The 22,943-nt window shown below is 40.0% G+C and overlaps 1 protein-coding gene across 1 annotated transcript in view; it reads left to right on the plus strand.

Annotated features, from left to right (window-relative positions):
• NEB (nebulin) overlaps positions 1–22,943 on the plus strand; it is a 223,551-nt gene that overhangs the window by 42,998 nt on the left and 157,610 nt on the right. Inside the window, exons 28-39 of the mRNA XM_008071077.1 lie at positions 2,016–2,213; positions 5,496–5,603; positions 8,952–9,050; positions 9,837–9,941; positions 10,028–10,135; positions 12,088–12,399; positions 12,508–12,714; positions 15,840–15,944; positions 16,625–16,732; positions 18,281–18,592; positions 19,719–19,925; positions 22,378–22,482. Coding sequence (XP_008069268.1) covers positions 2,016–2,213; positions 5,496–5,603; positions 8,952–9,050; positions 9,837–9,941; positions 10,028–10,135; positions 12,088–12,399; positions 12,508–12,714; positions 15,840–15,944; positions 16,625–16,732; positions 18,281–18,592; positions 19,719–19,925; positions 22,378–22,482 — 1,974 coding nt within the window. The remainder of the gene's footprint in view (positions 1–2,015; positions 2,214–5,495; positions 5,604–8,951; positions 9,051–9,836; positions 9,942–10,027; positions 10,136–12,087; positions 12,400–12,507; positions 12,715–15,839; positions 15,945–16,624; positions 16,733–18,280; positions 18,593–19,718; positions 19,926–22,377; positions 22,483–22,943) is intronic.

Genomic DNA, 22,943 nt, shown 5'->3' on the forward strand with positions numbered 1-22,943 from the left:
ACTCAAAAAAAAAAAAAAAAAAGTTTAGACATTCCCTTAAGACTACTAAGAATATTAAAAAACTTGCAGATATTAGTTTTTCATGATGAATGAGAAAGGTGTTTATATCATTTACTTTAATTTTAACCATGCATTCACATAATGGTCTGTACATACCTTGTTTAACTCATTTTACATTTACTCTGTAGTCACAGTGCTAATTTAATAATTTTTTTCTAATAAATTTATACTGAATTATATTAGTATATAGTGCTCACATATAATATTAGCTTGTTCATCAGTTCCTTATCTCTCCTCAACTCAAGATGGTTATAGCCCCTCATTGATAGCACATGTTTTTTTATCTTTGAGTTTTTTCCCTATCACAGATCTCAACAGTATGCACATAATAAATGTTTAATAAATATTTGTTAATTGATTGATATTGGTGACCAAAAGAGGTAGTAAATAAGTCATTCATAATATCCAGGCAAAATGCTAAGCTGCAGGTATAAACATGTGTAGCTTTTTTAAAAGAATCTTTTGAAGCTATTTGGATCTTTGAAAATATTTTATATGTGCTGGTATGTGTAAGCTGGTATGAACATGAACAGGAATCAAAAGAAGTTAGTCAAAAACACTTTCATACACCAACTGCCGTAGGAATCTTACTTTATCATTTGTTTCTATAATTAAGTGTTAAATGTATTCAGTGAAATTGACGACCCACAAAATATGAGAAGAAAGATGCAGTTCCCTAAGAGATCTATAAAGGATTGGATCATTTGTGAAAGGACTTGCTACATAAGATTTAAAATGCGCATCTATACCTGCTAGCTAGAGTCACTGTCTTAAACTTATATGTGACTATGGGGCAATAGAGTGAGTTTAGAATTTTCCTAAAGGCGGTGGGTCAAAATTTTTCTATTAAGGTAATTGGTGAGTAGATATGATGAAGCTAGAAATTTGGCCTGTAACCATTCCAGAAACCAGACAATGAAGGTACCTCTTGAGGCCCAGTTAGAACATTGGTTTATAAGAGTACTGAAAGTAAGGGCCAAGGTCACCTTAATGACTGTTTCATGAAATTTTCTCCTTTGAGGTCTTTTAACTGCTGCAATCTGAAGCTTCTTTTAAATTTTTACCAAAATTAAACTTGATATAAAAAAATATTTGGAGTCGGGCTCGGTGGCTCAGCCTGTAATCCCGCGCCTTTGGGAGGCTGAGGTGAGTGGATTGCCTGAGCCCGAACCTGAGACAGGTTCGAGACTCGCCTGGGCAACTTGGCGAGACCTCATCTCTACAATAAATCAAAATTAGCCGGGCGTGGTAGCGCGTGCCTGTAGTTCCAGCTACTTGAAAGGCTGAGGCGGAAGGATCGCCGGAGCCCAGCAGGTCGAGGTTGCGGTGGCCGGGAGCGGCCACTGCACTCCAGTCTGGGTGACAGAGTGAGACTCCAACTCAAAAAAAAACCAAAAAAAAAAACCAAAAAAATATTTGGAATTCTCAGTAGGGCTTATCTACTGTCAAGAATATAATAGGTTGAAAAACCAGCAGCTATCCATTTTTAAATGACTTTATACAGTCAAGAAATTACACCTACAGTCCTATGTATGAAATAGTCACTTTATAAAATTGTATTGTCATATGATTTTTATTAATCAAAAAATTATTCTTTATTGGAAAACTCTTCAAAGGTTAGATTACATTAATAAAAATAATGCTTCTTAGTGGTCTTTGGGAAACGCTGTTTTAAAATAAAATAATTCCTGGCTAAAGCAGAAGCTGTGGTCCATTCCCCATGTCTGGTGTAACCCTCTGACAGTTGCTCTTTGATTTGGAAAGGTCTGTCCCTGTGTGATTTTCCGGGGAGTTTCAATGATGGGTAACATGTGAGCACATTTTTGGGCAAAACTACTGCTCAGATGTTTGGATCTCTTTCTCTGAACTGCATTTATTGTTTATGAGAGATCTCTGTACTTTTCTGGAAATCCATTGAGGATTTGTGATAATGAATGGTAATTTTCTATTCACAGCGTGAATATCGGAAAGACTATGAAAAATCAAAAACTATCTACACAGCACCTCTTGATATGCTGCCAGTCACTCAAGCTAAGAAATCTCAGGCAATTGCGAGTGACGTGGACTACAAGCACATCTTACACAATTACAGCTACCCGCCTGATAGCGTCAATGTGGACCTTGCCAAGAAGGCATATGCCCTACAGAGCGATGTGAGTAACTGAAGGATTTCCAACTGAGAAGGATTTCTAAGTTGACTGAAGTTTTTGGCACTTCTCAGAGGTATCTGCGTTATCCTCTGTATGCAAGAAGTATGTGATGGGTAACTTACCCTCGTGGTTCAATAGGAGCCCGTGCTGCAGGGCTAGGGAGACCTGGGTCTGGCACTCACTACAACACCGTTGCCCTCTGGAAAACGTATCAGTGTTGCTGAGTCTAGAGGCTTCCTCTGTAAAATTGAAATAAACAAAAAAATTGGAGGATTTAAACACAGGCAAAATACTACGCATGGTCCAGGCCTTTGTGAGTTCTCAATTAACATTATTATCATCACCATTATCATAATCATCACATTCATTATTATTATCAATAATTTTTATATAGATTGGTATTTTGTCTGAAAAGAAAATATGCTATTTAACATCAATTTTTATAATAGCTGGGTTTTTTCCCTGCAGATCAAAACTTCTTTAGGCAAATTAATTTGTTGGAGAGACACAATTGAATACTTTATCCTAAAAATTTTATTTTATTTTGTTTCATTTTATTTTATTTTATTTTGAGTTGGAGTCTCACTCTGTCGCCCAGACTGGATTGCAGTGGCACGCTCCCGGCCACTGCAGCCTTGACTTGCTGGGCTCTAACGATCCTTCCGCCTCAGCCTTCCAAGTAACTGGAACTACAGGCACACGCCACAACGCCCGGCTAATTTTTTATTTATTGTAGAGATGAGGTCTAGCCATGTTGCCTGGGCTGTTCTCGAACCCGCGGGCTCAGGCAATCCACTCGCTTTGGCCTCCTAAAGTGCTGGGATTACAGGCTGAGCCACTGCATCCAGCCATAATTTTACGTTTTAATGTGGTAAAATACAACATAAAAGTTGCCATTATTATTATTATTATTGTTTGAGACGGGGTCTTACTCTGTTGCCCAGGCTGGAGTGCAGTGGCATGATCACAACTCACCATAGCCTTGACTCCCTGGCTCAGGTGATCCTCCCACCTCAGCCTCTTGAATAGCTGGGATTCTCCCACCTCAGCCTCTTGAGTAGCTGGAGTAGCTGGTGCCCACCACCACGCCTGGCCAATTCTTTTATTTCTATTTTATTTATTTATTTTAGAGACAAGGTCTCACTATATTGCCCAGATGGGTCTTGAACTCCAGGGCTCAAACAATCCTCCTACCTCAGCCTCCTCAAGTACTGGGATTACAGGTGTGAGCCAATGCTCCAGGCCATCTTTACCATTTTTAAGTGTACAATTCAATAGTGTTAAGTATATTTACATTGTTGTGCAACCAATCTCCGGAACGTTTTCATTTTCCAAAACTGAAACTTCATATTCATTAAACAACTCCTATTTTTCTCCTTCTCCTAGCCTGTGGTGATCACAGTTCTACTTCCTATTTCTATGAATTTGGCCACTTTAGATACTTCTTTTTTTTTTTTTTTTTTTGAGTGAGAATCTCACTCTGTCACCCAGACTGGAGTGCAGTGGCCACTCCCGGCCACCCGCAGCCTCGACCCGCTGGCTCCGGTGATCCTTCTGCCTCAGCCTTCCGAGTAGCCGGAATTACAGGCATGCACTACCACGCCCGGCTGATTTTTGATTGTAGAGATGAGGTCTCGCCAAGTTGCCCAGGCGGGTCTCGAACCCGTGGGCTCAGGCAATCCACTCACCTCAGCCTCCCAAAGGCACGGGATTACAGGCTGAGCCACCGAGCCCGGCTGATACTTCATTTATGTGAAATCATTTAGTATCTGTCTTTTTGTTTTGCTATGTCACTCAGCATAATGTCCTCAAGTTTCACTTATGTTGAAGCATGTGTCAGAATTTCCTTCCTTTTTAAGACTGAACAATATTCCACTGTATGTATATGCCACATTTTGTTTAACCATTCATCTGTTGGTGGATGTCAGGGTTGCTTCTACCTTTTAGTTATTGTCAATAATGCTGCTATAATAATAATAATAGTGTAGGTAGATCCTGCTTTTAATACTTTTGGATATAGACCCAAGAGTTGAACTGTTGGATCACATGGTAGTTCTATTTTTAATTTTCTGAGGAACTGTCATACTGTTTTTCACTCCGGCTATACAATTTTACATTCACACCACTAACGATTCTATTTTATGCATTGTTACACCGCTGGTTTTTTGTTTAATTTTGTTATATTTCTTCACCCCAAGTAGATTGTAAGCCTTTCAAAGGCATGAACCAAATGCTTTCGTGATTTTTCATTCCAGCTAAAAGGCCCACAGTAGAGAACAATTTGAACTTTGTTTCTAGAGTACGAGTTATAGGTACTGTCTATGGTCAGACAGCAAGAGTAGCTCCTTATTTTAATAATATCAAGTAACTAGCCGGGCTCGGTGGCTCAGCCTGTAATCCCGCGCCTTAGGAGGCTGAGGTGAGTGGATTGCCTGAGCCCGCGGGTTCGAGACCCGCCTGGGCAACTTGGCGAGACCTCATCTCTACAATAAATCAAAAAATCAGCCAGGCGTGGTAGCGCGCGCCTGTAGTTCCAGCTACTTGGAAGGCTGAGGCAGAAGGATCGCCGGAGCCAGCAGGTCGAGGCTGTGGTGGCCGGGAGCGGCCACTGCATTCCAGTCTGGGCGACCGAGTGAGACTCCGACTCAAAAAAAAAAAAAAAAAAATAATAATATCAAGTAACTGCCCCCCAAATAGGACCAACTACAAATAATAACTCCTCTCTTAAGCAAATGAATCAGTGCAGCTGTTTAAAGAGTTTTGTTACCCAATCCAGAAAAACTCTGAAGTTGAAGTACAAGTGAAGGACCATGTGTGCAAACATTTAGTATGAATAATTACTATCAAGTCTTATCTAATTAGAAAATGAGCAAAACTAACCACCTCCAATGTGGCCTTCAGTTTTAATTTCACCACAGAAACATAAAACTTAAAGAGTTCCAGGGAGAGAACGTCTCACATTTTATTATCTAAATATAACAATTTCATTGATTCTTTGAAATGCAACTTTGAATCGAGCATTTCCCAGATTGGAATTAGAGCTCCACATACTTCCATTAAGTTGGAAATAAGGACGAACGGGAACGTATGCTAGTTAGAAGAAAAACAAAAACCTAAAAGCTGTTAAAAATCTCTCACCAAAAAAAGGTATAAAATAACGTTAATGTCTGGAATGAGAAAGCTGGTCAGAAATCTTAAAAACATCGTTTTGGGTAAAACGTCAATGATTTATGCAACAAGGATGACACTGAGCAAAGAAATGTAACCTATCTCTTGGTGTTTCAGGTTGAATACAAAGCAGACTACAACAGCTGGATGAAAGGATGTGGCTGGGTGCCTTTCGGATCCTTAGAAATGGAAAAAGCAAAGCGAGCTTCAGACATCCTGAATGAGGTAAAGCCACTGGGTGTGTCAGAGGGAGATCTGTGAATGAGTCCTCTTCATACCTTCAAAACCATGGGGAGGGCCTCCTTTTACTGCTTCGTTTTCTAGTTGTCCTTGAGGAAAAGAACTTATCACAAGCATGAGTTACCCAGGCCAACAGGCACAAACCTTTATGTCACCCAAATCATTTATGTTAACTATTCATGATAGAATATTTTTAACAACTTTATTGAGGTACAGTTTGCATAACATAAAATTCACATATGTTGACAAGGTTCAATAAACTCATAAAGTTGTGCAGTCATCACTTCAATTGAATTTTTTTTTTTTTTTGAGTTGGAGTCTGACTCTGCCACCCAGGCTGGAGTGCAGTGGCACGCTTGCAGCCACTGCAGCCTTGACCTGCTGGGCTCCGGCGATCCTTCTGCCTCAGCCTTCCAAGTAGCTGGAACTACAGGCATGCGCTACCACGCCTGGCTAATTTTGATTTATTGTAGAGATGAGGTCTCGCCAAGTTGCCCAGGCGGGTCTCGAACCCGCGGGCTCAGGCAATTCACTCACCTCAGCCTCCCAAAGGCGCGGGATTACAGGTTGAGCCACCGAGCCCGGTCTACAATTGAATTTTAAAATGCTGCAAGCACTACAAAAATTTTCTCAGATAATTCCTGCTCTCATCTTCAGCCTCGGGCAACAACTTGTTGACAAAAGATGCCAAACACTGTAAAATATTTAAGAAGGCTTATTCTGAGCCAAATGTGAGAGATCTGGGTCCAAGGCCTCATCCCAAGAGGTCCTGAGAACATAGGCCCAAGGTTATTGAATTGCAGCTTGGTTATATGCATCTCAGGAAGACAAAAGTTACAGAAAACAATAAATCAATACTGAGACTTACAATGTTAAGATAATGTGAGACTTACAATGGTTTGGCCTGGGAAAGCAGGACATCTCCATGTGGAGGCTTGCAGGTCATAGGTGGATCAACAGTTTCCTGATTGGTAATTAGCAACAAGAGTTAGGTTCTGTCTAAGAAATTTTGCATTGAGATTAAGGGGGATTGAGATAAGGAGCAGTTTGAGGAAGTCAAGTTTCTTGGTATGTTGATGAAGCCTCCTAGGTGGCAGCCATGAGAGAGAATAGATGACAAATGTCTACCTCCTCTGGAAATCCTTGGGAAGGGGATTCTATACAGATGCAAATTTCCCTAAGAGGTGGTTTTGCAAGGTCACAAGATAAATATTTTTTTATTTTCTGTTATGTGTGATGTTATGCCAGAGTCAGGTTGGAAAGCAAGCCACATTATATAGGGTTAATAAAAACCCATCTGATGAGACTTTGTGGAATATGACTCCCAGGCAGGCCCCTTAGTTAGGAATTTGGCAGGAGAGAAAAAAAAGTCAGAGTTTAGTCCTCACACAGATCTGTATTCTGTCTGTAAAGTTTTACCTTTTCTAGAAATCGTTTTTTACATCTGGCTTCTTTCACCTTGTGTAATGTTTCTGAGGTTCATCTACATTTCTGTGTGTGCTTGTGATGTATTTCTTTTTATTTTTGAGTAGTGATGCTTTGTATGGATATATCTACCACATTTTTAATCTCTTCACCAGTTGGTGGACATGTGGATTTTTTCCAATTTTTAGTGATTATGAATAATACAGCAGTGATAGTAATCCCAGCACTTTGGGAGCCTGAGGCGAGAGGACTGCCTGAGCCCGTGGGTTTGAGACCCACCCGGGCAGTTTGGCGAGACCTCATCTCTACAATAAATCAAAAATTAGCCGGGCGTAGTAGCGCACGCCTGTAGTTCTGGCTACTTGGAAGGCTGAGGCGGAAGGATCCCAGGAGCCCAGCAGGTGAAGGCTGCGTGCCCTCCAGCCTGGGTAACAGAGTGAGACTCTAACTCAAAAAAAAAAAGAATTATACCCTATGTCATATTCTAGATCTCTTTGAAGTGGTATGTAAATTATTATTCAGTCTAAGAAAAAACAACGAAGGGACAACCCCTTCGGGTCCCCCCCACTGTGGGAGTTTTTCTGTTCTCTCAATAAATCCTGCAAAACAATGATGATCTTGAGGCTTGTAAAGCAGCAAGGCCATCTGTCCTTCCCCTGATGACACCTGAAAATTCTTACCGATGTCAGATGAATCCATCATAAGGACGGTAGATGGTATAAAGCACACAGGTGCTAAGTGAGTGTTGTCTTCCACGCTCAAGTTTTTGTTGTTCTTGTTTACTGCTTTGTTTGGTTTTTTTTTTGTTGAAAACATTTTGAAAAACATTTTATCTACTCAGAGGTCTTCCAGAAAAAGTTCTCCCGGGCTGGTGTTTTTCAGAAGTCTGAAGTTGAAGAGCAATGTTGCTATATATGCAAAAGTAGAATGTATAATATACACAAAAGCAGTGGACTGGGAAAATAAATAGAGAAGAGCATAAGAATAAGGGTAACTAGAAGTTGCTAGGCCCCATTTGGTACACTTCTCCAATGTCCCCTCGGCTGTGCCTCTTTAGCACTTTAGTGATGCCCTGTGGACTAACCACGTTCAGGCAGGCTTGCAAAGCAGAAGTCCTGTCTCTCTTACTAATAATCCTTAGCTCATGCCGTAGTTCCTCAATTCTTCCCTTCTCAACTGGAGAGCATGGTTACATCAGTTACTGATGGAGTAACAGGGAAAATGACATTCCTGAAAACTTCTTAGTGTAGTGCAAATATACTCCAAATCTCCTTGCTTGCTTTTCTGTTAACCCTTTGGAAAACTCTGTGATGTTTCTGGATTCGGCTTGACTGAGAGTACCTTCATTCATGTCATATAGGCAAGAAATTAAGATAAGAGTCTGAGCCGGGCTCGGTGGCTCAGCCTGTAATCCCGCGCCTTTGGGAGGCTGAGGTGAGTGGATTGCCTGAGCACGCGGGTTCAAGACCCGCCTGGGCAGGCAAGACCTCATCTCTACAATAAATCAAAAAATTAACCAGGTGTGGTAGTGCACGCCTGTAATTCCGGCTACTTGGAAGGCTGAGGCGGAAGGATCGCCGGAGCCCAGCAGGTCGAGGCTGCGGTGGCCAGAAGCGGCCACTGCACTCCGGTCTGGGCGACAGAGTGAGACTCCAACTCAAAAAAAAAAAAAAGATAAGAGTCTGTCTGATTCCTGAGAGCTGTGTCAAATTGTCCCAAACCATACAAAATTAAACTACTTTTTAGAACATTGACTTTTGTTTTGTATTCATTAGCCCAATCAAGAATCTAGCATTTTTACATTTTAAGATCAGGAAAAATTTTCCTTGTCCCTCCAAAATAAATTTCCAGGGTTTATATTAGTGGAAAGTAATATGATTGTTTTTCTCTTTTTGATTCACCAAACAGAAAAAATATCGCCAACATCCAGACACACTCAAGTTTACCTCTATCGAAGATGCTCCAATTACAGTGCAGTCTAAAATTAACCAGGCCCAGAGAAGTGATGTAAGTGTTAATTCTATCTATATGCTAATAAATGTTAAGTAATACAAATACATTTATATTTCAAATGCACTGATCACCTGTAGTTATTATGTAGTCTGTAGTGCCTCAATTACATAAGCAACTGTGTAATTCCCCAGCTATTCATTTTTAAGGCACACCTAATTCATATTTTTAGAGTAATGTAAATTGTGCTGATTTTCCTTTTTAGTTATTTGATGTATTGCTTTCTATGGAAAAGGTAAGAGGGCCTTCTTTTAATGACAAGAAAAACTACAAGCCTATTTCTAGAAAATACCAGAAAGAATGAATATAGGCATTTCATCAAACCAAGGAGTTATATACATATTTTAAGTCAGAGCTAAAACAAAAATCATATGAAATCAAAACCACCCCTAAGTCCCTTTCAGTGACCACAAAGTATAATATAGGAGGTTGATGTGTTCCGCCCTATTAGCCTTTCCTATGCTCAGGAAAGTGTGTGCAGGTTCACAATTTAACTGGGTCACCTCCCTAGGCTAATTGCCACAAGGTGCCCCTGCCTAGGTCCAAAAGTTCCTAGTGTTTGCTAAGGGATCTTTGGAGCATTGAACCAGCACTCGGATAGGACTTTATGCAACTGCATGTGTGACCTTGAATGCCTACAGAAATTTGCATATGATGTACAGACAGTGTTCTTTCTTAAATCACTTCTGTGCAATAGGACCCATAAGGAAATTACTTTCCGTTGTTGTTAAACATTTCTGTCTATTTATTTGTTCGTTTAATGCATATGTTTTTCTCTTTCAGATCGCTTACAAAGCCAAAGGAGAGAAAATTCTTCACAAATACAGTCTGCCAGCAGACCTGCCCCAGTTCATTCAGGCTAAAGTGAATGCCTACAATATCAGCGAGGTATGTGTATAGACTCATGGGCTGATGCATGTGTCCAGCCTTTAACATGGCCTCTGACTTATATTCAAATGACATTTTTCTTTCAGAATATGTACAAAGCAGACTTGAAAGACTTGAGCAAGAAAGGATATGACCTGAGAACAGATGCAATTCCCATCAGAGCTGCCAAAGCTGCCAGGCAGGCGGCTAGCGATGTAAGTCCAGCAGCGTTCACACCTGGGCAACTAGAAAATGTGGGTTGGTGGGCTTGGGATCTAAAGGTAACCCGATCGAAATCTGACTGGAAAGAGGGGAGGCACACCTCATCAACAGGGGTACCTGCACGATGAATGTTTGTATAACCAACACTAAATTGTACCCCACAATTTGAAAATAAAATAGTTTAAAAATAAATAAATAAATAAGATAAATTTTAAAAATAAATAAATAAAGGTAGCCCGAAAGTCATCATGTCTGCTATCCCAACTGGAAACAGGTCTGATTGAAAGTTCCCTAAATAGATCTGAATTTTCTTTTCTGGGGGAAAGGATACGTATAGCCTTCTACTGATCAGTTCTAGTGAAGTCCCCTCTTTCAAAATCTCATCTATTTCTGTACAAACTCACATTCCTTCTCATGTGGAAATAAAGAAATGACTTATAACCTGGACAACATAGCAAGACCTCATCTCTACCAAAAACTAGCTGGGCGTGGTGATGTGCACCTGTAGGTCCAGCTACTTGGAAGGCTGAGGTGGAGGGATCGCCTGAGTCCAGCAGGTCGAGGCAGTGGTGGCTGTGAGTGTGTCACTGCACTCCAGCCTGGATGACAGAGTGAGATTCCAACTCAAAAAAAAGTGACTTACTGTTTAAGTCATAACAGCTTCCTGATGGTAAAATTTGAGCTCAAAACTTTTTACTTTATATGATTTCCTTTTTCCCTGTCTTCTCTTTTTCCTTCATTACTTCTGTAGACTACTCAATGACCTCAAGCTTCACAGACCCTAATGGTCAGTCTTTAGATTCCATTAAAGTTAAGAATCTTCTTTCTTTCTTCCTTTCTTTTTTTTGAAAGCAGGGTTTATTGAGGACAGAAAAGCTCCCCAGCGGGAGAGGATCCAAAGGGGTTGCCCCAAGAATCTTATTTCGTATTCTATTTTACTTAATCAGAGTTCTATTTTACTTTATTCAGTTCAGATGTGAACTGAAGCCACTTTGCTCTTTGGGATTTAAATAAAACTGGCTCACGCCCCTACCTACTGTCCTATAGGAAGTGGAATCCCTCCCCCATGATTTCTGCAAATCCTCTGAAGTTTTTCTTTTCCATCTAGTGCCACGACTCTCATTCTGTGGATCTACTTCTCTTTCTCTCTCTCCGACCAAGAGATGAAACAAAGTCCCTGACTTTTGATTTCCCTGAATCCCAAGCACAACTTTACTGATTGCAACAGGGTTTACATTGCATCAATGCAAACACCTTAAGATTGGATGATAAATGCTCTTGTCCTGCAAAGTCCTCTCATAATTTCTCACTGACCCTCTTCCTCTGTGCTCTCCCCAGCCATGCCACCCTGACATTCCACAGCCTCACATCTCTGCTTCTCAGTGTCCCAGAGTCCCTTCCAGGTCTCCCAAGGAAACTCAGTCCCCCTCACTTTTTTTGTTCAGAACCAATTAGTGTTTACCACTACTGACTCTGGGTCTCTCTTTGAATATCCAAGGACTCATTAAAATTCTACTACTATCACTAAAATTCTACCACTACCATTAAAACTCTACGAGTAATCAAATAACCAGCTACTTGGGTCTCTGGCAGTATGATATAATTGATAGAGATTGTGAAATATTTTTCTTTTCATTTTTCTCTACCAGTGTCTAAGTGAAAAGGAATAATATAGAGATCTATTTTTAAATGAATATGTATTATAATAATACCCCCATCCCAACTTGTCTTGGATGAGCAGAAGCAGGTACAATCAAATGGTTTCTAAATAACATTTGAATTTTACCAGGCTACATTTCAAAGCATATACAAGTGAATAGCTAATTGTTTGGTGATTAAAGTGCAGCAATCTGGGGGAAGCTCAATTACTTCCAATCATGGCTTCATTGTTCAGCAAAACCTTCAACACTACCTTTTAAATTATAACTACTTTTGTTTCCAATAGGTTCAGTACAAAAGGGATTATGAAAAAGCTAAAGGGAAGATGGTTGGCTTCCAGAGTCTCCAAGATGATCCTAAACTGGTTCATTATATGAACGTGGCCAAGACACAATCAGACCGAGAGTATAAAAAAGACTACGAGAAGACAAAGACAAAATACAATACGCCCCATGATATGTTCAATGTCGTGGCAGCTAAGAAAGCTCAGGATGTGGTCAGCAACGTTAACTATAAGCATCTCCTCCATCATTACACCTACCTGCCGGACGCCATGGACCTGGAGTTGTCTAAAAACATGATGCACTTACAGAGTGATGTAAGGACACTTAACCCACAAGAATATCCCCTTGTAAATTCAGAGGCTGCTGTGAAATGAGCCACTGCCTGGGTCCCTCACGCCTCTTCTCTCCTCCCCTTGCTGTAGAATGCCTACAAGGAAGACTACAACACCTGGATGAAAGGCATCGGGTGGATTCCTATTGGCAGTCTCGACGTAGAAAAAGCTAAAAAGGCTGGTGATGCCCTGAATGAAAAGAAGTACAGACAACATCCAGACACCCTCAAATTTACCAGCATCGTGGACTCCCCAGTTATGGTCCAGGCAAAACAGAACACACAGCAAGTCAGTGATGTGAGTACAACAAAAAGGAGAGGACAGAACCCAGAGGGAAACTTTGGAAAAACATAAATATCAGCTCAACATTCTTATTCTTCTAGGCCAATATCTTTTCATTTTAAATTTATTATTTTGCTTTTGTTTTATTTTTATTATTTCTTTCTTTTAGAGATGAGGTCTTACTCTGTTGCCCAGATTAGTAGCTCTAAATTCTGGGCTTAAGCAATTGTCTCACTTCAGCCTCCCAAAACTGGGATTACAGGCATGAGCCACCTTGCCTGGTCTATTTTGTTTATTTAATTTAAAAACAAAACTACAGGCCAGGCTTGATGGCTCAGCCTGTAATCCCAGCACTTTGGGAAGCAGAGACGAGTGGACTGCCTGAGCCCGTGAGTTTGAGACCCGCCTGGGCAACTTGGTGAGACCTCATCTCTACACTAAATCAAAAATTTGCCGGGTGTGGTAGCGTGTGCCTATAGTTCCAGCTACTTGGAAGGCTGAGACAGAAGGATCACCAGAACCCAGCAGGGTGAGGCTGCGGTGGCTGGGAGCATGCCACTGCACTCTAGTCTGGGTGACAGAGTGAGACTACAACTCAAAAAATAAATAAATAAAATAAAAACAAAACAACAATTACATTATTTTTAGTTTGAGCACAACATTTTCTTTTTCTTCTAGCTTGCTTTTTATCTTCCTTTTTTTTGAGTTGGATTCTCACTCTGTCACCCAGGCTGGAGAGCAGTGACACGCTCATAGCCACCACTGCCTCAACCTGCTGTGCTCAGGAGATCCTTCCACCTCAGCCTTCCAAGTAGCTGCAACTACAGGCATGTGCCACCATGCCCGGCTAATTTTTTATTTATTGTAGAAACCGGGTCTCACCAAGTTGCCCAGGCTGGTCTCGAACCCGTGGGCTAAGGCAATCCACTCACCTCAGCCTGCCAAAGTGCTGGGTTTACAGACTGAGCCACCACACCTGACCTTTACCTTCCTTTTTAAAACTTTTTTTCTTTTTAACTTCCTTTGAAATGCTGTGTTATTGGATAAATAACATGGTGGAAAAAGTCCTATCATATATAAATGTTAACCCAGGGAAATAATTCACATGCATGTATGTTTTTGCTCCTAAGAATTCTGCATACACAATTATCATAGAGACTTTTAAGCTTATGTATTGGTGGAAATTAGTATTGTTTTCCTGCCTGTCCATGAGCAGTGTCTAAGCTCTGACTAAAGTCAAAGTTTCTAAAGAAAATTTTGGGGCGACAGGGTTTGGCAGCTCAACCTGTAATCCCAGCACTTTGGGAGGCCGAGGTGAGTGGATTGCCTGAGCTGCAGGTTCAAGACCCACCTGGGCAACTTGGTGAGACCTCATCTCTACAATAAATAAAAAACTAGCTGGGCGTGGTAGCTCATGCCTGTAGTTCCAGCTACTTGGAAGGCTGAGGCAAAAGGATCGCTGGAACCCAGCAGGTCGAGGCTGTGGTGGCCAGGAGTGTGCCACTGCACTCCAGTCTGGGCAACAGAGTGAGACTCCAACTCAAAAAAAAAAAAAAGAAAGAAAATCGGGGGGTATAATAGAAGAGTTAAAGAAACATCAAAAGCATTCACTCATTAATCCATTTAGTGGATGTTTTTGAACACCTACCATGTGCTGGGTGCTGTTTTATGTGCTGATGGTATAAAGATGAAATAGATGAGAATTAGTGAGATATAATACAAGAATATACACATATGAGAATATATATACCTATACAAGAATATAGAACAAGTGCATAAGATAAAGACATGGATACAAACAGAGCATCATCACATAGAAAGATGAATGCTGCTGGAGAGAAATATGCTGAGTAGGCGCGAGGGAAGTGTCTCCTGCAAGAGGAAAAGCCTACCTTTTCCCCTGGCCAATCAGAGAAGGGAGCATTCTTGAAAAAAGGAACAACTCTGTAACAGTCAACAAGAAATGCATGGAGGGACAGAGAAGGGTTCGGGATTGTAACCTGATCAGTGAGGGTGATGTGAGACTAATTTTTTAGTCTGGATATTATGGGTTAGGTAATGAGAGATACTGAAGATTTTTAATCCACAGAGTTGCATTATCATGTCTGTGTTTTAAATGGTAACTCTAGCAAAAAGTGAAGAGACTTTCAAGAGGGGAGAGGCTGGGGCCAAGAAGAGAAGGCTTTTACAGAAATCCAAAGGAAGGGTTAGTTGGATATAAACTAAGGCAGTAGCAACGGGGAAGTAGGAGATGTTAGAAGGTAGAATTCATGAATGTCTGTGAATGATTAGATATTGTTCCTAACAGCAGTGAGGAATAAAAGGTAACTCTTGGGTCCCTAGAATAAATTATTTTGTATTTGGGATTAATTTAGCTATCAGCCATTTCAGATTTTACCTTTGGTACAGATATACCAGTGTACATATGATATTTCACATAGATATGCCTGGGAAATGGGGAGCATATATGATATATAACAATTAAGAGACTGGCAATCTATTTGTGAGTCTGGTTCTATTTTAGTTTTAGGAATTAAGCAATCTATTTCTATTACCAAGAGGAGAATATAGTAAGATTTTACATCATATACTTTGATATCTTTCAGTGAAAAGTGTATGTAGTAAGCCTTTTGAGTATACTGGATTCATGAATAAGCACCTTCATGCTGTTAGGACATTATTATATGCTTTTACTGATACAATTATAACTGGAAAGTTTTCAGTAGAAGTAACTGGTTCTAACTACTACTCTCTAGGCCTAAAAACCAAATATGAAAAATAAAAACAGAAAACTAACAAAACTTTAAGAACTAGTAATTCCACTGGCAAAGGATAAACTTAACTGGCTCTGGTGAGTTCTGTTATTCATGCTCGGGTTTCATAGTTGAATTTACTTTCCATTCATCCAGGGTAGTTAGAGATTTTTATTTCCTTAAGGATTTTTCCCCCTATTTTAATAAACAGAGTTGTTTTGATCTTCCTAAAGCTAACAAGATGCTTTTAAAAAAAACAGTAAAACATCTTTGATGATTTTTAACTATAAAAATAGTGTAAGAGTACCTCTTTGAAGCATGCAGATAATGGATTTTCCTTCCTGCATTATGTGTAATGCATTTTGTCTTTGTAACTGTGTATTGCAGATCTTATATAAAGCTAAAGGAGAAGATGTCAAACATAAATACACCATGAGTCCTGATCTTCCTCAGTTTCTCCAGGCCAAGTGCAATGCTTACAATATAAGCGATGTAAGTAGGTCCTTTTGTGAGCATGAAATCCAGACCTGACAATCAAATAGTAAAATCATAGAATAGGATGCTGCCTTGACAGTTATTTAGGTCAGTTTTCCACATGAGCCCCACTGGAGCATATCCTGTGATGATGGTTCTTTATCTCTTGAGTTGGTCCTTTCAAAGATAGGATAACTCTAAAGGAGATAACATTCTTTCTTATGTAGAGCCACCTTCTATTCCCCTAAAACTGCTACTTAGTTTTGCATGTGGAGGAGGTTATTCTCCAGGAAAAAAAGAACAAATGAATCTTTTAAAAATAACAACTCTAACATGTCTAAAGTTCTTCTCCTGACCTTCCTTTTATAAGACTGAGCAACTTCATTTCTCTAGTTGGTTCTCACACACCATGGATTACAGAACTTGTATTAGTTTTCTCTGGATCCACTTCAGTCTTTCAATATCCCTCTTCAAGATGTGCCCACGCCAGATGTGGGTGAATAATTGGTACAGAGTCCAATGATTTCATGCTACACATACAGTATGACACTTTGTTATGGTGAATTCCTAAAGCAGTATGTTCTATGGGGGATTCCTTTAGCTTCTGTCTGGAAAACAACAGAAAACTCCCAGCAATTGAGGAATCACTATGCTGATGAATATACAGATGCTGACATCCTTTTTGCTTTTCCATCCAGGTCTGTTATAAACGGGACTGGCATGACTTAATAGCCAAGGGCAACAATGTGTTGGCTGATGCTATCCCCATCACTGCAGCCAAGTCATCAAGAAACATTGCCAGTGATGTGAGTAAAAATTTTAGGTGAAATTCGGGTGATTGCCTTTTTAAAAAAGTAATCAAATAGGTGCTGTTTAAATTGATACCTCACTGCAAGAAAAATGTTGAATTAATGGCATTCAAATTTTCCACAAAATATTGTTTTGAAAACCTGTCACTTTTTAAACATTTTTGTGGCTCTTTTCAGTTGACCCCACTTGGTAGAGCTGTCATAAATCTGACAGTGACTTTCCCCTATGATTCATAGCCCAAATTACCTTCACTGACACATTTCCCTGACAGCCCACATTTATTTTCAGCAGGAACACCCTGACTGACACTAACAAGTTAAATTCAAATGACTGCCTGCATTATAATTGTATTAAGAAGATTGAAAAGATGTTATATAAAATACACGGATTTTTATAAGCCAAATTTTTTAAAAACCTCACTTTTTTAGAATATAATTTTGATTCATATAAATTGGTGCCCATTTCATCTGTAGCAGAAAAATCATACACTTTTATTTCTTCCCTTCTTTGAGAAATAAAAATTTTTGAAAAGTGTGCATGCCCTGCAGAGTTTACTGTCACACACTGTCCCAGGGACTACAATCTTGGTTTGAGAAAAGAGAAGAAAGAAACCAAGTTTCTAGACCACATAGGAGATAAGGGTGTAGGAACTTTACAGATTTCCTTGAAGTAATGGTACTGAAAATGTCTTCCTCAAAGGTCTGCACAACAATGCATGCCACTATGAAATACATTTCTAGTTTAAGTAGAGACTAAATGTCTAAAGTATAACTTTATCCTTTTTTTTTTTTTTTTTTTAGCATTTGCACAGTGCTTTTTCTAATGTGCCTAGAAATTACTTGATAATTTTTTTGCCTGCCAGGCCCTTGTTTAAAAATTGATGTTTAAACTGCAGGAGTTGAGAGTCTACAGAGTTTCAGTGGATTTGAGTTCTTTTGCATAATAATTGAGGTTTTGAACTATTACAGGATAGCTCAAGCTATATCCAATTGCTGATCACAGCAAGAGAGACCTTTGACAGCAGAACTTTTCCAGTTAGATTTTTACAGTGGGGAAAACCCCACGGTAGCTCCTGTTCTTACTGTAGCTCCTTGATTCATTTGTAGCTGCTGATAGGTAGGTGGATAAAAGCCCAGCTACCCCATAGCTGGAACCCACATTAATGATGTGAAATGATACATTAAATTAAGAAAACGCACATCCCTGGGAAACCAAGAGATACTGGTCTTATATTTGGAATGTGTCGTGTTCATATTAAGTGCAAAAATTCAGTTGGTTTTAAACAAAGTTCAACATACTAATCATCTGCAGGAGTCATAGCAAAGAAAATAAACTTGTTTTGAATTTATCATAATGCTCCCTTAAAACCCCTATAGTGTTTGAAATATGTGTTTTTACTCTGAACTTTCCAGAGGGGAGGGTGTAGTTAGCAGTTTTGAACACTCTTCAGAAAGACAATATTCTGAATGCTTTTGTGTGTGAATATAATTGCTGCACTGATGTTATCAATGCCTAGGACTTTGCTAACCACATTGTCTCCACAGTATAAATACAAGGAAGCTTATGAGAAGTCAAAGGGAAAGCATGTGGGTTTTAGAAGTCTACAGGATGATCCCAAGCTGGTCCACTATATGAATGTGGCAAAGTTGCAATCTGATCGTGAATACAAGAAGAACTATGAGAACACCAAAACCAGCTACCATACCCCTGGGGACATGGTTAGCATTACAGCTGCAAAGATGGCCCAGGACGTTGTAACCAATGTCAACTACAAACAACCAATACATCATTACACATACCTACCAGATGCCTTGAGTCTTGAGCATACAAGGAATGTGAATCAAATTCAGAGTGATGTAAGTACCTGTAGCACAACAGACCCAGAGATGTCTGTACTTAAATGACAATCATTTCTCTCTATTTTATTAAACTTCATAGTAAGATATTTGAAAAAATGTACTTTTGAATAAACGACCATTTTTGAAAGACTACCAAAGGCATGGCAGACAAACTATGTTTTTGCTGGCTGTTTTTTGTTCATGTCACAATCATTGAGGTTGTCTTTATTAACTTGTGAATGAAAGATAAAACTATATTCTACTATGTCAGCCACCTTGAGTCTTAGCAAGAGGATATTGGTCTTCCTGGGGACTTGTCTCAATAGTGATAGATATATAATGCAAAATAGGAGAATTCTCTATTCTTTCTGAATTCAGGAAAGGTTTTTTTTCTTAACTCAAGGTCACACTGTCATCCATGTAAATCTATGTAATGAGTCATCTAAAATGAACCAGGAAGGCTTTGTGCTTGCAGCATGATTCATGGAGAGCTGCACGGGGAGGTGTTTAACATTCAGGGCATTTCTTTCTGCAGTAGTCAGATTTCTGTAAGAATTGTCCTCCATGAAGAGAAGAAGTGATATTCATTTACTGGCATTCAATGAAAATACATCTTCCCAGCTGAGATCAGGAATTGCCTAGGTGGGCCGAGTGGGTGAAATTCAGTTTTGGAGTCTTCAGTGAAATCAAAAGGAAAGTCAAATATATTGTCAAAAGTGACAAAATATTTTCTAGCAGCACCCATGGAAAATGTGACCTAGATCCCCTTCTGTGTTGTATAATGTACTCTAAAGAATGATCATTTCTCTCTATTTTATTAAACGTCATAATAGTATAAGATATTTGAAAAAAATGTACTTTTGAATAAACAACCATTGCTGAAAGTACCAATTTATTGTTAAAAGTGACAACATTTTTTTAGAAGTACCCATGGAAATATGTGACCTAGATTCCCTTCGGGTTGTATAATGTACTCTAACAACAGGACTGCTTTTTCTTATTACCAAATTCCAGGTAATAAGCTCTGTAAGAGACGCAGTCAGACATGAGCCTGTTGAAGAGTTGCTATTCATTTCCCTTGAGTACGATTGCAAATTCCAGAAACATCTCTTGAATACTCTCATATGAGCTTATCTTTTTACAGAATGTATATAAAGATGAGTATAACAGCTTCTTCAAGGGCATCGGATGGATCCCTATTGGTTCTCTGGAGGTTGAGAAGGTCAAGAAAGCAGGTGAAGCATTAAATGAGAGGAAGTATCGACAGCACCCAGACACCATCAAGTTCACGAGTCTGCCTGATTCCATGGGCATGGTTTTGGCTCGGCAGAACACGAAGCAGCTGAGTGATGTAAGTGGTTTCCCTTCAAAAGAGTTTGTCCATGAATAAGCCCCTGCGTCTGAGTCACTCCACCAACCTTCTTAATTCAAAACGTGAGGATGCATCTGTGTTAGCAAATAAACAGCTTTCAGAGGTCTGAGAGATAGGTTTTATTTTTGAAGTAATGAGGAACTCAAACACAAGGAAAACAAGGAGGAGGAAAAGGGAGATATTCCAAATTTGCTTTTTTTTTCAAACATAGAGTATCTGTGTTATTTATAAGCAGCCTACCCGTTATACATATAAAATGACATTATTACTATTATTATCTGTGACTTGGTCTGAATTGTAAAACGAGCTATTTATTGCTCTTGATTTGCAAAACGTCTTCCTAGCCACACAAGGAAGAGGCATGATATTCTAATCCCCTTGCCTAGTAGTTCCATGTTCTGGGAGGCAATCTTAAAATGAAACCTCTGGGGAGGAGAGAGGCTGTTTATTTGCAGTCATCTGGGGTGTCACTCTGAGACACGTAAATCTGGACCCTTATTCTTTTGGTCAGAGGCTAATTGCAGTGCTCAGTGCCTCACGTGATTTGGTAATTTCAGAGTGCTTTTAAAATATCTCCACCAGAAAGAGAGCAAAGTAAACAAAGCAAAGAAAGGAGTAATTTTTGTGTTTTCAGCCCAATTTTGGAAAGTGGGAAACATCTTGCTTGCCTCTGATTTGAGGATTATCTGGGATTTTATTTCTCCTGGTAGTTCCTGTCCCTACATTATCACATATGTTTAAGGATTCATTCTAATTTAGGGGCAATAAATGGTGTCAATTCTTTTGATTTCTTTTGTACTGAGTGAGATGTTGCTTTTCATTGTGCTTTTCCAAATAGCTAGGAAAACTGTACACTCGATATATTAAGTTTCCCCATCTCAATAAATGCCATCAACATCTACCTAGTTACTGAAACTAGAAACTTGGCAGTCCCCATTAACACCTCCCTGTGTGAACTCCTACATCCAGTACATCTGCTGAGTTAGCTTCCTAAATATCTCTCAACCAGCTTGTTGGAGTGCTTCTGTCTTCCAACTGCCACCAACCCTAATTCCAGCTTTCACATCTCTTACATGGACAACTGCAATAATTTGTTATCCTGCCAGGGTCTCAAACAACAACCAGAGAGACCATCTTGAAAAATAAGTCAGATCGTGTCCTTTTTTTTTTTTTTTTTTTTTTGAGTTGGAGTCTCACTTCCGGCCACTGCAGCCTCGACCTGCTGGGCTCCGGCGATCCTTCTGCCTCAGCCTTCCAAGTAGCTGGAACTACAGGCGCGTGCTACCACACCCAGCTCATTTTGATTTATTGTAGAGATGAGGTCTCGCCAAGTTGCCCATGCAAGTCTCGAACCCGCGGGCTCAGGCAATCCACTCACCTCAGCCTCCCAAAGGCGCGGGATTACAGGCTGAGCCACCGAGCTGGCATCGTGTCCCTTTTATATGTAAAACCTCCTAGGAACTTCTCCTTGCATGTAAAGTCAAGTCTAAACTCATGCACTTGATCAAAAGACCCTCCTCTCAATGGCCTCTTGCCCTCCTCACCCCTGCTGACATATTCCAGCCCCATACCTGGACTGCTTTCAATCCCTAGAGGTGGCCAAGCCATTTCCAGACTAAGGGTCTTGAATGCCCTTCCTCTGCCCAGATCCCTCTTCTTTCTTCAGTTCTGAGCATGTATGTTATCTCTGCAGAGAGGCTTTACTGACTATCCTCTTTTCTTCGCTGCAATTATTCTACTGGCACTTATTCTATTCATAAATTCTAGCAATAGTTTGTAGTTCACATGGTTTTGGTCTGTCTCTGTCTCCTCTACTGGACTATAAGCTCCAAGAGGATAGATCTGCCTTCACCACTTTATTTATTTATTTGTTTATTTATTTATTTATTTATTTATTTATTTATTTTGAGTTGGAATCTCACTCTGTTACCCAGACTGGAGTGCAGTGGCACCCTCCCGGCCACCACAGCCACAACCCGCTGGGCTCCGGCAATCCTTCCACCTCAGCCTTTCAAGTAGCTGGAACTATAGGCACGTGCTACCACACGCCTGGCTAATTTTTGATTTATTGTAGAAACGAAGTCTCACCAAGTTGTCCAGGCTGGCCTTAAACCTGCAGGCTCAGGCAGTCCACTCGCCTCGGCCTCCCAAAATGCTGGGATTAGAGGCTGAGCCACCAAGCCTGGCCTGCCTTTGCCTCTTTAAACACAGAATCTACCACTCTACCTGACCCATAGTGCTGTCCAATTAAATATTGGTGTAAGGAGGACATGAATATGTCAACAAGAGCCCCCTGCCAGTGACAATGTAGACATTTGCCTTGTATATGGAAACACAAATCACAGCCTTTCGTTTCAAAAGACTGTTATTATTAAGATATTTAGGAAACTTACATAATAACACACTTACACACTGCCTCCTTTGTTTTCAGTTGAACTACAAGGTGGAGGGGGAGAAAGTGAAGCACAAGTACACTATAGACCCTGACTTGCCTCAGTTTATTCAAGCCAAGGTCAACGCCTTCAACATGAGTGATGTGAGTATCCAGCCTGGTGCTAATATTGCTGATGTGGACCTCTCCTTTCTAGTTCTGTATAACTTTTGCAATGAGAATTTTAAGGGGAGTATACCAGAGGCCACCAAAAAATGTTGCTTCATGGGGATTTTTCCAAATTATGGGCTGTGACATTAGTGGGTTGTAAGATCAGTCAAGTAATTAAAAAAGGGAACACAATGAGATAGACAAGATTGGAAAATACATGCAGGAATGCATTGTCTATAATAAGGATAAATATTGCTTTGAACAACTTTTGTTTTAATTATTTATTAAAATGTCCAAACAAGTTTCATTTTCTTTGAAAGTCTTTTTTTTTTTTTTTTTTTTTTGAGTTGTGATCTCATTCTTTTACCCAGGCTGGAGGGCAGTTGGGTTCTCATTCTGTCACCCAGGCTGGAGAACAGTGGCATAATCACGGCTCACTGCAGCCTTGATCTCCT

The sequence above is a fragment of the Carlito syrichta genome, unplaced genomic scaffold (genome assembly GCF_000164805.1).
Source record: "Carlito syrichta isolate Samal-C Ts95f unplaced genomic scaffold, Tarsius_syrichta-2.0.1 Scaffold314111, whole genome shotgun sequence".
In the NCBI taxonomy this organism is placed as follows: Eukaryota; Metazoa; Chordata; class Mammalia; order Primates; family Tarsiidae; genus Carlito; species Carlito syrichta.